The sequence below is a fragment of the Fusarium falciforme genome, chromosome 12 (assembly GCF_026873545.1).
Source record: "Fusarium falciforme chromosome 12, complete sequence".
Lineage (NCBI taxonomy): Eukaryota > Fungi > Ascomycota > Sordariomycetes > Hypocreales > Nectriaceae > Fusarium > Fusarium falciforme.
In genome coordinates this window covers 330,143-343,797 of record NC_070555.1, presented here as the reverse complement: position 1 = coordinate 343,797, position 13,655 = coordinate 330,143, and the positions used below count along the sequence as shown (strand labels likewise).

At 51.1% G+C, this 13,655-nt stretch overlaps 3 protein-coding genes and 1 pseudogene across 4 annotated transcripts, besides 1 other annotated feature; 1 reads left to right on the top strand and 3 right to left on the bottom strand.

Moving 5' to 3' along the window:
• Positions 1 to 64: 64 nt before the first annotated feature.
• Positions 65 to 658, bottom strand: NCS54_01385200 (Hypothetical protein; the record flags this gene model as incomplete). The annotated part of the gene is made up of 1 exon (XM_053159022.1): positions 65 to 658. The coding sequence occupies one exon, from the start codon at positions 656 to 658 to the stop codon at positions 65 to 67; it is 594 nt and encodes a 197-aa protein (XP_053014997.1).
• A 6,845-nt stretch (positions 659 to 7,503) lies between these two features.
• Positions 7,504 to 8,921, bottom strand: NCS54_01385100 (Hypothetical protein; the record flags this gene model as incomplete). The annotated part of the gene is made up of 8 exons (XM_053159021.1): positions 7,504 to 7,811; positions 7,868 to 7,966; positions 8,013 to 8,120; positions 8,170 to 8,193; positions 8,249 to 8,299; positions 8,350 to 8,566; positions 8,623 to 8,841; positions 8,898 to 8,921. 8 exons carry the CDS (start codon positions 8,919 to 8,921, stop codon positions 7,504 to 7,506), a joined length of 1,050 nt encoding a protein of 349 aa, XP_053014996.1.
• A 1,289-nt stretch (positions 8,922 to 10,210) lies between these two features.
• NCS54_01385000 lies at positions 10,211 to 12,126 on the top strand (annotated as a pseudogene). The gene is made up of 5 exons: positions 10,211 to 10,488; positions 10,555 to 10,717; positions 10,770 to 11,004; positions 11,054 to 11,991; positions 12,040 to 12,126.
• Positions 10,211 to 12,126: a sequence feature.
• A 335-nt stretch (positions 12,127 to 12,461) lies between these two features.
• On the bottom strand, positions 12,462 to 13,565 carry NCS54_01384900 (Methyltransf-12 domain-containing protein; the record flags this gene model as incomplete). Its single annotated transcript, XM_053159020.1, has 5 exons — positions 13,462 to 13,565; positions 13,299 to 13,406; positions 12,999 to 13,249; positions 12,810 to 12,933; positions 12,462 to 12,753 (listed from the first exon to the last, which is right to left on the bottom strand). Exons 1-5 carry the CDS (start codon positions 13,521 to 13,523, stop codon positions 12,462 to 12,464), a joined length of 837 nt encoding a protein of 278 aa, XP_053014995.1. The 5' UTR covers positions 13,524 to 13,565.
• Positions 13,566 to 13,655: the final 90 nt, after the last annotated feature.

The window sequence follows — 13,655 nt, the reverse complement described above, 5'->3', positions numbered from 1 at the left end:
ATGAATGCGCCCACCTTCCAACCGAAAATACTGGTCCTACGACCTCCCTATCCCTCTTGGCCGTCTAGCAAGTGTTCGTGTAACCGCTGTCATATGAGTCGTCATCGAGAGGACCCCAGAGGTTCCCTTCCTCTCCAGTATAAGAGACGTAACACTCGTTACCAAGCGTCCTGTAGGTAAACGCGATGCAGTTACCAGCATTGGTGCAAGTGTCGAGACACTCCCCCAGAGTCATGTTGTCTCCGTAGAAGTCGACTCCACCAATAGCTTGGCCCCAGAGAATCTTGATGTGCTTGTAGCAATCGGGATCAGGGGCCGCAGAGCTCGTAGTGGTCGCCGAAGTAGCGGTCGATGCACTCTCGGTGCTACTAAAGGTAGTGATGGTGGCACTGGTTGATTCGATCTCGCTACTGAAGGTGGCAGTGGTGGACGCGGTCTCGGTGCTCGATGTGGTAAGGGTTGCTGTAGTGGATGCCGTCTCAGTGCTCTCAGTGCTGAGAGTAGCAGTAGTCGATGTAGTCTCGCTTCCCACGGTCGTCAGGGTGGCACTAGTCGATGCAGTTTCACTGTTGTAAAAGCTGGAGGTGGTGGCGGTCGTAGTCTCACTGGTGAGGGCAGTAGTGGTTCCCGAAACATAGCATGGGCCGGCAGCCGCCATGCCCGCAGCGAGGGATAGAGTCAAAACGAGCGGAAAGGCATGGTTGGCAAATTTCAAAATGTGTTGCAAATGAGTGTGATGGTGGGCGAGCTGCCTGACACCGTTATGTGGCCTCTTCACCCTCTGAGCAGCTGGTCGTCAAAATCGCCCTCCATTTGCTTCGCAACCCTTATGATTCTTTTGACACCAACAACATCAAGACCAGAAACCCCCAATAAATCCTCACGGTAGAAAAATGTGACGTTGCCCTGGCCTTTCCTGCGGCTCAGTTGCGCCCTTGGTTTCTTTAAGCATGTGACGTCATGGAAGCCTCGAACGATTGTCACCTACCCTAGAGATTGCGACTGATGAGGTGTGGTTTGGTTTGAGTCGTATGCCGTGTGACCACTCTAGAATCCCATAGAAGAAGTCTGAAGGAAGCTTAATTACCCATCGAGGGGCGTCGGTTGAAAGAAAAGCCAGCTAGTATTTGTGTTTGTCAAAGTGACTATTTTCCTTTTCTATGGCGTCTTTTAAAGGTGCAACTCAGCCTCGGTAATGACTATCGGACCCCCAGAACCGTGCAAACCATATCACATAGAATACCACCAATCAGGATAATGATCTACATAATCCTAAGAGATCTTGTCCACCTTGTGCGACGTGAAGCAACGTCTGTGTTTCCCCATTTCCAACTTCACGCAACTCCCTCGCCGACAAGCTCGTCACTTTAGGCGTAGAGAATATTGTGATACTCCACTCTTGAAATTTAAGAAATGGAGATGATTTATAACCCCCCATATTGATAAGCACTCAAGTGCTAAACCTGTAAGTCTAAGGGTCGCCTCACTTCAATCGTGAAAGTCGAACCTGCATAGTCACGTGGACCCCCAAGCTTGGTTTCTCCTGACAAGGATCGCATTGGGAGGCCCCGCAGGTACGGCAGGACGTGGTAATTACAGCGGAAGCACAGAAGGGAGCGTCGTGCAAGACGCGATGGCGATGCAGAGATGGTGGAGAGAAGGTGAGGGAGAAAGTGACAAGCAGACCTATCGAAATTTTCTAGTTTATTGCCTAATGGGTGGTTCAATAGTATGGAACGCGTGCCGTGGGCGATGCTTGCAAAGTGTATGATGAACTCTTGTATGACCAACATCTGGGGGTGGATGCCTGCTGCCTGATAGGCAGCTCAAGCAAGTTGAAAGAGAGACGACATGTACTGGTTGAAACTAGAAATACCACCATCGCTAAGAACAGGGCAAGAAATCAACCCGGGAAACAACCACGGTGAGTGCCACGTCACCGAGAACGCCATACATGCACATTTTGATACCTTCCACAAGCCACACTTGAAAGTGTAAAAAATCACATCTTCCCCCTGCCTTCATCTTTCGACATCAACGGCGTGGAGGAGGGTGGCTGTGCTCCACCGCACTGCGCCCCCACCAGCAGCCGACCTTGGATGTCGAGACCTGTGTCAGACAGCCAGCGTTCAATACTGCCATTGTAGTCCTGGGGCGAAAACAGGCAGCTTGATGACTGATACGTGTTGCTTTGTTGGTCAGCCAGTAGGGGCAAGGGGGAGACAGCCTGGACAAACCTCTGTGTTGATGTTGATTGGGGCATACTGGAAACAAGCAGGCCTAGACCAAAGTGATGTTTCTTGCCTAGTGTGATGGTTTGAGTCTGAAAGAGGGGATGTGACAGGAGAATTACATCCGAAATCGAGGACGAACAATCGTGTTTTATCGCTTGACCAACTCTCCTCGATTGCGCTCGAATTCCACAATCGTGTAGACAAGAGTCCGCACATGCGGACGTGATACGCAACCGTGGAGGTGATCTCTAGGTAACAGGGGTTACCCTGGCTCTGGGGCGCGCACTGCCGGGGAGGCACCAAATCTGGGGTTTCTTTGTGAAGATGTCGTCTCCTTTGTTGAAACAATGGCGTTTTGCTGACTCGATTGTGTGAGCAGCGGGCCCCAAAGTCTGACCCGAGCAGGCAGGGGGTGTTACGGTGGAGGCACAGCCCATCCTGTCTTGTGCGCAGGGCGTCTGTATGGTGGCGCCTCCAGATTGGTCTGTCATCTGCTATACTCGGTAAAAAGAGAGAGATCTGTTTTCATTATAGGCCTTTCACGCGAGAACCGTTCATGCGCAACTTACAAACAGCTCGTAGGTACGGTTTACAACGACCTCTCACTGCGGCTTACAACGGCGGCTTCCAGAGGTCGATTGGAGAGGCGGCTGGGTTGCAAAGGCTTCTAATCGTAGCGAGCTATCACTGAAGCCATAGTTCTGTATTGATCCCCAGGAATTGGACCTGTGAATGGATTTGATGTAATGTCGGTAGGACGGCCCGCGCCTAGCCCAACGGGCCGGTCATCGGGGCTGTACTGTGCTACATGCCAGATTCTGGATAAGGTTAAAAGTAAGCGGCTGAACGTCCCCCACACTCCGCCCTCAATTGAATGAATATGCCTTGTTGGAGACGATAAATGGGATGATCCGACACATCCGACATGAACACGATGGTTTCCGTCCAATTAATATACAAGAACTGGATTTGCACAGACTAGAGCTCCGAAAATGTGTGCCTCGCTCCACAGATTCGTATGTCCCTACACAACTGTGGATGTACAGGCCGAGGCAACACTGCGATGAAATGGTATTGGCAAACCACAATCGACAACGCGGATTAAGCTAGAAACAGCCCAACCACAGCCGAAGAACTAGCTTGGATGAGTCTTGAATCTTTATCACAATTACAAAACCGCAGTGGTGGACGTGCGTGAGCCTCCGGTTGCCTCGTTCCAGATAAAAAGACGGCTACTGGCAGGCAATTGTAGGCCGCTCCAAACAGCAATCACATTCAAGTTCAAAACCTTTAGAACCGGAGCATTTCGTCCTTCACTGCACTCGTCCATCATTCCCAAGTCTTATCGCCTCCATCCCAACGTCAATTTGAAGTACATCATGGCTTCACAAATCATCACCAAGCGCCGTATTACTGGCTTGTCTCACACTGCCCGACGTCCTATCAAAGTAGTCTCGAAATTCGCCTGTAGCATCCTCCACCGCTTCAAGTCCAGGCGGCACAAGTCTCTTGTGGTTTCAGCATCGAATCACGGGTCGAATTCCCACTCCAACTTTGATGTCAGCAGTGACAAAACTGCCGCCACTGCAGATGTGCAGCCAGTTCAGCCGGCTGAGACATGTCCCACCCTAGACTACAAGCCACGGGATTTCTCTAGCTCACTCGAAATCTTTGGATCGGTCCCTACGTTTGAGGATGTCAAGGTCCGAGAAATCGATCCCGAGTTGCTTGCTATCGCCGGCGCTACCCTCGAGCTGCTCTTCCCCATCCCTCTTCTACCCCAGCCAAAGCTCTGCGACTTTGACAACATCCTGCTTAAGACGTGCCCACGGCCCCCTGAACATGCCCCTCGGGGACACCGCTATGGGTCTGACAGAAAAGAACACAAGAGGACCAAGCGCAGCCAGCACGGAGAACGCAACAGGGGCGACCCTGATGACGACGGAAACGACGGTGAAGGGAACGACGGCCGTAAGAAGCCAGACGGCCCTCGATACCCAGAGTCTAGCATCATGCCTAGACTGTTCGACTGCCCCTTCCATAAATCCGACCCAGTCCGATACCAGTGCTGCAATGGATATGAGCGTTTCTGCGACGTCAAGCTCCATATAGAGCGACGGCACCTGCTCAAAGACGAGAAACCTTATTGCCCGAACTGCCGCATCGAGTTCTTTCGAGGAGGCAGGGCGGCACGGGATCTTCATATGCGGGGCAGCTGCTCAGAACGGAGCATCCGAGAGACAGGCGTCCTACTGCCTGCGGAGTGGAATGTATGGAAAAGGGATCTTCGACAAATTGGAGACAACGCTCCTGGCGAACCGAAGTGGAACTACATGTGGGCGAAGATCTTCGATTCCCCACCTCCTTCGCCCTACGTTGGGCACCGCGACAACCAACTGGTTCAATCGATGAGTCAACAGATCCTCGATGGTATCTTCGCCGACTTTATCACGGCGACCGAAGAACCTTCCGAGTCAGAGCCGAGCCAGCAGGACAACGGCGACCCCGGCAATAACCCCATGCAGACCCAATACTCCCCAGCCGGCTATTACAATGAGGGCTCCGATCTGCCTATGTTTGGTTATGATTATACTAATCCACCCGGGTGGTGGACCGACTATAGGCAATAAGCCACCAATTCCCATCTCTCATCTTTCCGCTTATCGCCTTTGTCACCTTCTTTTCTACAATTCAAGTTCCTGTATATAGTACCCGAATTGGCTTATGCAGCCGCTTTTTCCCTTTGTCACGCAGTATGAGGATATGGCTTGATGGACAACGATCCGTAAAACATCACACGATTTGATGCCCAGAAATATGCCCCTTCTATCTTGTTTTGTCTTTCTAAAGAATCGTCAGAGAAGATCTCTAGAGTGGAGGATGGAGCGGAGGCCCTGTTTCTTGTTTCTCCAGGCGAACCTGTCAAGCAGGAAGGGATTGTATCTGGCTACCAAATTCGCACGCTAGGGAATATTCAAGTGTGCCAAGTCTTTAGTACATTGAATTTGATAACTCTGTGATATCAATCATACCATCGCTCTACATCTAATCCCTATGCTGTTACATTACTAGGCATGGCTATTATCTATGAGCTTTCAATTTGCTACTCATTACTACAACTTGACGCCCCATTTCAGACCTGTGCTGCACTTGCGCTCAGCGTCTTCGGATGTCCAAAGCTTATCAGTAACATATTACTTCTATGGAGTGAGTTCAATGAAACATACCTCTTATAACATTCTGATACATCGGAGTTCCCCCTTGACCCATTGCTAAGCATCTAGCAACCACCGGCAGACGACTGTCCCTCAGTGATGGCAATTAACAAATCTTCCAAAACCAAGTCACAGAGTGCATTCTGAGCTCTCTCGTCATCCATATTTGGCTCATCTGAATAGCCTCGACTGCTTAAGAACTCCGACACATATTGCCATCCGTACATCTCCCAAAAGTCTCGAGCTATGGATACTTCCAGCCCTAGCCCTTGATCAAGGTAGGGTGAGCGAGGTGGTTGCGAGGGGAATACGGTTGTCCATACCCGTCGCCATCGCTCCCTTTCATCAAGATACCATCTGTCTCGTTTCCAGAGCTTGGATTTCTGATACTGGTCGATCCCGTCCATGGGCTTCGGATCCAGCAGCTCGCATCTCGCGTCCAGAATATGGTTATCACGATCGATTGCAGTGCAAAAAGTTTCAGAGCACCTTGCACAGTAAAAGGGCTTTGGGTGATGGCGAATGAGATGGTCGATCAACCCCTCGATCGACTGCCGGTCGTACCGCAGAAGACATTGCTTGTACTTTTCAGGGTCTGCGGCATGAAAGGGGCAGGCCAAGTGAAACGACCTTCTTATTTTGGGTTGACTGGACAGCACAACCAGTTCCGTGTCGCTGGGGTCTTCGTCTTCTCGAAGGTAGAGAGGCTCTGGTTGGAGCCTTGCCATTCTCGACCGTTTACGGGGTGGCACATCGTATTGCACCCGAGAGATGAATTCCTTGAGCCGAACTTGGGACAACCGCAAGAGTTCCGGCCTGAATTCCCAGAACTCATGTTCCTGAGGGAGAGTGTAGCTTTCAATGGGGGTTTCATCCTCAGAATCACTGTCACTGTCGCTGCTCGAAGAGCAGGCGTCCCATTCATCCTGTGAAGACAAAGGCGAGGTTGTGGCAGATGCCCAAGTTCGGACAGGGGTCGTCATGCGACTGAAGCTTTGTGATGGGCACGTGGTAGACCTGGCCAAGGAGCTTGAGGTCAACTCACGTGCCAAAACATTTCTTATTGCCAATTGTGCAAATCTAAGGCTTCTGTTGCCCAGTCTTTGATTGGGTGATTTTGGGCAACGAGACTGACCACGCGTTGGCGGCGTCATGATGGTTTCGGGGGGAAAGGTCTAGGGGGGTAAGCACAATTGAGGTGATTTTGGGCTTAAAATAATTGGTGATATTCATTGCAGCAGTCTGTTAATTAATCCACATTCTTGAAGTTGATATAAATGCCCTTTTTGCGCTGATATTGAGGCTCTTCTTGTCAGGTCCGCGGTAAAAGTTGAGGCAGACAAGGCAGACAAGGCAACAGGCAAACACTGTAGCTGACACCGAGACAATCAAGCGCTGGAGCTCGCCCCGTAGAACCTCGGGCACCATTGAGTGGGCCTCAAACACACAAGTGTGGGCAACCCCCCGTGAGACCAATAAGCGCCGGGGCGCTCCTCAACTGTGTAGGTGGCTTATCAGGGCTGCCAATCAGCGTTCAATTGATCTCCTTACAGAACGCCCCGTGTTGACGCAGCTCGTGATATTCAGTCAACGCTCGTCAAGTTTCGTTACATAAGTGGTGATGGTCACTTCATCCAGTTCTTCTTTCAACCCAACTAAGACTTGGCTGCTGAGAGGCTACCCATTGTGCGACCGACAGACAGGACATTGTTCACCGCCGATGCGGAACTGTATCGTTCTATTCGGGCGGGCTCTACGGAGGCATGACGCCAAAGAGTAAGCACAGTCATGGCTAGCGTTCATTTGTGTCCTCCCATGCGTGTTTGGAGATGTATTTTCAACCCATGAGGTGATGAATGGAGCTTCAAGGACATGAGCTGCTTAGATACAGCTTGGAACGTGGCTAATGTCGTGTTCGTGATGAGAGGACCGCTCTCGCAACCGTGTGCGATTAAGCCACACAAGGCTGGCTGAAGACTGGAATTTCTCCCGATTACTGAGCAAAGACAGTGATTAAACTTCATTAAACATTACAAAGGCGGGCCTCAAACTGTCTAAGCGAAATCCCCAGGTTCCATCCGCGATCTCCTATTTTCATCCCTTCCATGATGCATCTGGATCGTCGTGTTGACCGTGATTCCTGCCTTGTCTGTCCTATCGGTCGGTCGACTCGTCGTCTCCTTGACCAGCTCATCCTGCGAGTCGTTGTCTCGGTTACTTGTTCCCCCGACGACATTGGTTGTGATACGGCTTTGTTGTGTTCGTCTACTGCGGTTTGCGCCCGCCGATGAGAGTTCGTAATGACCGTAGTTGGAGCCAGTTCCGGCGGAGGACATGTGTCCGAGGAGAAGGGTGCGAAGCGCTGCGTCCAAGTTAGTATTAGCTACACTGGAGGTAATTCTGGAAGATAGGACGTACGCGGAAGGCATGTGGCGATGATTGCGACAGCGGTCTCAATCATGGAGACAGTGCACGTCAACATGGTCTCGTTTCGTTTCGAATAGTATGCTCGAATAACTGCACAGGTCAGGCCCTGCGATGTGAGGGTGAGGGCTATACTCACTGCTTGCGATCACGACAAAGAAGCCGAGCGCAAATATGGCTGCAACACCGAGCTTCTGCTTCATCTTCATCTGGAGCTGGAGGACCATGGAAATGGGCAGACTGATGACTGGTGGGTGTTAGATGGAGACGGCGGCTGCGAGAACTTGGCTACTCACTGGCAACATCAGTGCCGATATTTACTGGAGAAATGTTAGCATGTCGGTGGGATTTAATGCTGCAAGTGAATCATCTTACAGATAATCGTCAACCAGTAATTGATCTCGGCGCTGTGCGGATCGCACTGATCTGTAAGTCGTCAGCATCACATCGCCCCCACCTAGTCATATTGTGCGTACAATCGGGATCTTGCGACCATCTCTTGTCGTGCGGGAAGCACTGAAAGATAATGTGAAAGAAGATGACGGTCCAGAACACGACCAAAAGGCCGAGGGCGATATTGTAAATAATCTGTAGTTTCGTTCCTGGCGCGGCGAGTCGCTTGTAGAAGAGCACGAGGGCGATTTTGATGGCCCATAGCGAAGACACGTAAAGAATCGATCCGGGAACAATCATCTTCATAACGAGTCAGATGCCATTGCCAAAAATTCTTCCAAAGGGATAGTGAATACCTTCATAATCTGTATAAAGTTCTCCCTGCTCGCCTTTGGAATCTCAGCCATCCCCAGATTCCACATATGCTGCTGTATAACCAAGTCCCCGATGAGACAACATGTCGCCAGTATAATGAGTCCGTCGTCGACCGCCAGTGACCCGAACTTTCGAAATCGGATCCACAACCGGGCGGCCAGAAAGAGACAGGCGACCACGGTGCAGATATACCACGATATCTAGCGAAGACGATCAATACCCTAGGGATCAGCGACGGGGAACAAACTGCACATACCACTTGACCGAGACCCTCTGCCATTGCGACTCAAGATGTGCAAGTGAACCAACACGCGGAGAGGCCGGTGGAGGGGGTCCCAGGTCTTATTCCTTTGATCTGCAGGTCAGTCGCCGTTTTCCGTTTTGCTTGTGTTTTAGCCTTGGGCCCCTGACCTTCCATGCCGTAGACCGAGAGGTACAGGGATCGTGCATTAGCTGACCAAGTTCTCGGTGTTTAGGGAAGCCCGTCAGCTGTGTGTGTTTATGCAGCTGAGTTATTACGTGAAAGGACGGCGTAGTTTCGGTGCATCTTGGCTTGGCTCCACGCTGTGAGCTAAGAGAGGCGAGACTCAAGCAATGGTACGATTGTAATAAAGACCGTATTATGGCCATAGCTGCTGCTTGTGTCCCCAAGCGTCCATCCACCGCAGTATTCCGAGGCAAGCCAAGCCATGGACATTTTTCTGCAAAAGATGATGAAATCCAGGAACGGCCATGCTTCTGATGAACGCCTCCAGGGTCTTGAACTCTAAATTGTGGTGATGCTGCATAACGATCCACTCTCTAGTTTTTATCGGTCCTTGGTCTTCCCATTTTGGATATTTGTCTGCCGATCACTTTGACATCGAGTCAAGGTACTCACTTTGTTGGTAAAGCTGGTAATGACTCGGGGTAGAGGTACTTGATGGCGAAAGAGAATGGTATCTTGAGGAAAATCCCTCGCCTTGGGCATAACATCTGGCGCTTTGATGACCAAGATTTCGTTCAGCACCTCTCGAGAGCAGGGACTTGATCGCTTAGCGAAGAGTCAATGGATCGGAGCCAAGAAGTATCCCTGGCCGTAAGCATCCATCGAACAATCCATGGAATGGAATCTTCACACACAAACCGTCGGGGTGATATTTCAGCTCATCCGGCCGTTCCGACGTCCTCCCGAAGTCTTGCCATTCAAACTAGCGACGCAGGGGCTCTTGACACTGCCTATTGAGGAAGCTATCGCACTAGAGTGGCTGGGATCTTTACCTGGCAGAGTCATGACCCATGCCTCAACTTGTCGATTATCTCCGGCTACCAAACGTCAAAGCGTACCATGATTGCCTGAGCTGAGTCTTCCGTGCAGCGAGGCGGGTAACATTGCCCCCCTAGCTCTGCCGAAGAACATCCCGGCTGTTCATGGTTCTCTCCACTTTCTGGAACCCTCACCGTCTCTGCATCTAGTTAGAGGCTCCTGCACCGCCCGCTCCTCGGGGATATTACCCTTTCATCTGGGGAGTTTCCATTATTAAAAAGTCTGAGCCTGCTTGCTGCTGAAAAAAAATATTCCATGTGAAGGAGGAGTCGATCTTGTCCCTTTCTGCATCTCAGGTTTCAGCCATCAGCGACCAGTGCATCATGATGGGACTCGTCAATGTGATCACGACCGCTACAGGTCTAGCTCTGGCTGCCTCATGTTTCGTTTCTGGAACAGCGGCCGCTGCTTGTCCTCCTAGTCGCCCGCAGGTGCCCAGCGCTGTTATTCCGCAGGGCACGATTAAGGGGTTCCAAGACGAGCATTGTAACTCGGTCTTCCTGGGCATTCCCTTTGCTGCGACCACTGGTGGAGACAACCGGTAAGTCTAGAGTATCCTGATACTCGACGTCACTCTCACCTGCCCATCATGCTGACGATTGATTAGATGGCGTGCGCCTCAGGATCTCCCCAACTCCAAGTCCACTTTCAAGGCTCTCTCGTACGGTCCGACATGCCCCCAGGCCATCTCCAACGACCACTTCACCCAACAAGATGAGGACTGCCTGAACCTTAACATCTGGGCACCCTCCAAGGGCAAGAACCTGCCCGTAAGTGCCGACTGCAGACAACATGTCGTTTCTAGGCTGATCGATTCTACAGGTCTTTGTGTACATGTATGGCGGTGCCATGGTCACTGGCTCCAACAGCAACCCCCAGATCCAAGGCACCAACTTTGCTCGCAATGGCGTCGTCTATGTCAACTTCAACACCCGCGAGAGCATCTTCGCCTCGCCTAACTCTGTAGAGCTGAAGAATAGCAACCCCGATGAGTCGCAGAACTTTAGCATCTTGGATGTGGAAAAGGCCCTGGACTGGATTCGCAAGAACATTCGCGGTAAGGAGATACGCTCGCCTGGATGAATACTTTGGCTAACATGACAAAGCCTTCAGTGGTAACCCCGACCACATCGTCTTTGGTGGTCATTCCTCCGGCGCCGTCCAAGTCGACCACTACCTCTGGAACCATCCCAACACCTTCCTCAAGGGTGCTGTCGAGATGAGCGCCAATGCCGTATCGGGACCTGCTTATGCTCCCGTCAACCAGGCCCTCGACGCCGTTGCCCAGGAGGTCGGTTGCCCCAAGGGCAATGGCCAACTCGAGTGTCTTCGTGACGTCAACGTCTACGACTTCCAGACTGCCAACTTCAACTCGACCTTCAACACGTGGTTCACTCCCGTTATTGATGATATCACTCGATATTCCAACTATGCTAAGCGCTTCTCGGCCGGATGCTATGCTTCACACGTTCCCCTGCTAACTGGCACTTCCAACGGAGAGGGAACCATCTTCAGCCTTGTTTACGGCGCTGAGAACGGCAACTTTAGCTCTTGGATCAACACCTTTGACGCTGACAGCGCTCATATTCCCGACAATTTGCTCATAAACGCATACAAGGCCTCGGATTACGCAAGCGAGTCCCTTCGCAGCGGTGCCCAGTACGGCGATGCCCGCTTCAACTGCCCCGTCGACTACTTCCTCGATGTCCGAAGCAAGCAACAGGACACCTGGGTCTACCGTTTCTTTGGGGCTTACGATAACGTCGTCGGTCCTCCCAACACTGCGCCTACACATGGAACCGAAGTTCCCTTCTTCCATGGCGGAAACGAGTGCTTCGATTCTCTCCAGGGCGTCACCGACGCTCAGCAGGCTTTGGCTGATTCTATCCACAAGTGGTTTGTTGCCTGGATCAAGAACCCCGCTGCTGGACCTGGTTGGAACAAGGTCTCTCAGTCGGGCGAGTTGGTCAAGCTTGGCGTTCCCGGTGACGAGCTTTCTCTGCTCAAGGCTTCCAGAGGACAGTTCAACGGCGTCTGCCAATCTGTAAGTGCCTCAATTCGTTTTGATTCCACCGCGCTAACAAGGTATTAGGTCTACAACCCTCGTTTCCCCCAGTACCCCGTGGTTCAGTCTGTCACAGCCCTGGCGAAGAAGCTTCTAGGAGACCTCCTGGCATAGATATATTTTACTATAGACCTTTCTATTAATATAAGCCTTGGGGTGGTGAGATATCTCACGGATGCCTGCCATCGCCAAACGATGCCATCATCTCTTGCTGTCACTGCCTTCAGAGGTGAATTTTCCCTCATTAGGTGGTACCATGTAAACTTAGGGTATGTAGCGTACATCGTAAAAAAACGAAAAAGAGTGCATACTTGACTATATTTGAGTATAGGCATCGCCATCTACTTGTTGTGCACCAATAATGATGCTATGGTTGCCAGCTTATCACACGATTCAGTAAATTCCCTGTCCAATTAGAGTCTTAATCCCAGTTTCTCACATCTGGCAAGTCACATTTGAGCAGCATGAGGTTTCTGTGCCAGCAGCGAAACCGGGCCCCAGTTGTACACCAATCCGTCAGTTCGCGAGGTGATGAGTTTGTCCAGCCCCTCTTCGCAAGTCTGCAACAGAGTGTGGTCTGTGCAAGAGCCAGTCCTCTTGATACCTGCCAGAATCTCCTTTAGAGCCATCAGGTATGTGTTAGTACCAATCTGAATCAGCCCGGGTGCGAAAGGGTGCTCTTTGTGCTCGATGATGGTCATGCCACTGGACGATAGAGAAGAGGAAAGATGAGTGACCCAGCTATGTTGAAGGTCAGTAGCCAGTATTTCAGCCGAATGTCGCCGAGGGGAAAGTACCTGTAGTCAAGGCCTGCGGATACGAAAAGTTTGTTGACTTGGGCCTCAAAGTCCTTCCCTGCCAAACTTCGCACATCTTGATTCAGAAGATTTGCCTCCTCCCACTGGAGATATCCCCTAGCTTCTAAAAGTTTGTGTTGATTAGCCTCCCCCCCCTGAATAATGGTCAAGTTGCTGTTTCAAGCTTACTGAGCAACTTGGAGGCGCTGCGAATCACAAGCTTCACATCCCTCGTTCGAAGGTTACTTGCCCACATGCGTAGGTGCACGACATCGTACTTCCCATGGAGGGCTTCGGGTGGGTCACGGAGAGAATCCATCAGGCTGAGCTTGATGTTGGAAGTCCATAGCTTCTTAGAGGGAAATTGGCGGGGAGAGATGTCGTATCCGTGGAGACAGACGGTGTCAGGGAGGTCTTGTGCCAAGTCAAACAGCCAAATACTAAGAAGTCCTTTTAACCGGTGATTCCGTGCCTTCCAAGTATACGTACCCTGTGCCAGTCCCGACTTCGGCTATTTTCATATGGTCAGACTTGGGAATCGCAGGATGCAACGTGTATCTGTTGTGAAGCTTCCACAACAGGTGTTGGGCATCAAGCCTGTGTATGATTAGTTCTCTTCCGGAATTATTTCGGTCAGGATGATTAGCCGTGCCTGATTGAGTCGGAAATATCTCGACCCAGGACATAGTCATCGTCACCTTGACAATGGTCCATTCTGTCGCTTCGCACACTTTGTACTTGAAGAAACGGTTGCTGGTCTCAAGGATTCTGCTGTCACATATGCCACGTGAACAAATTTTCTAAGACATTTCAGCGCCTCATGACGTCAGACATAGATGGTGACAG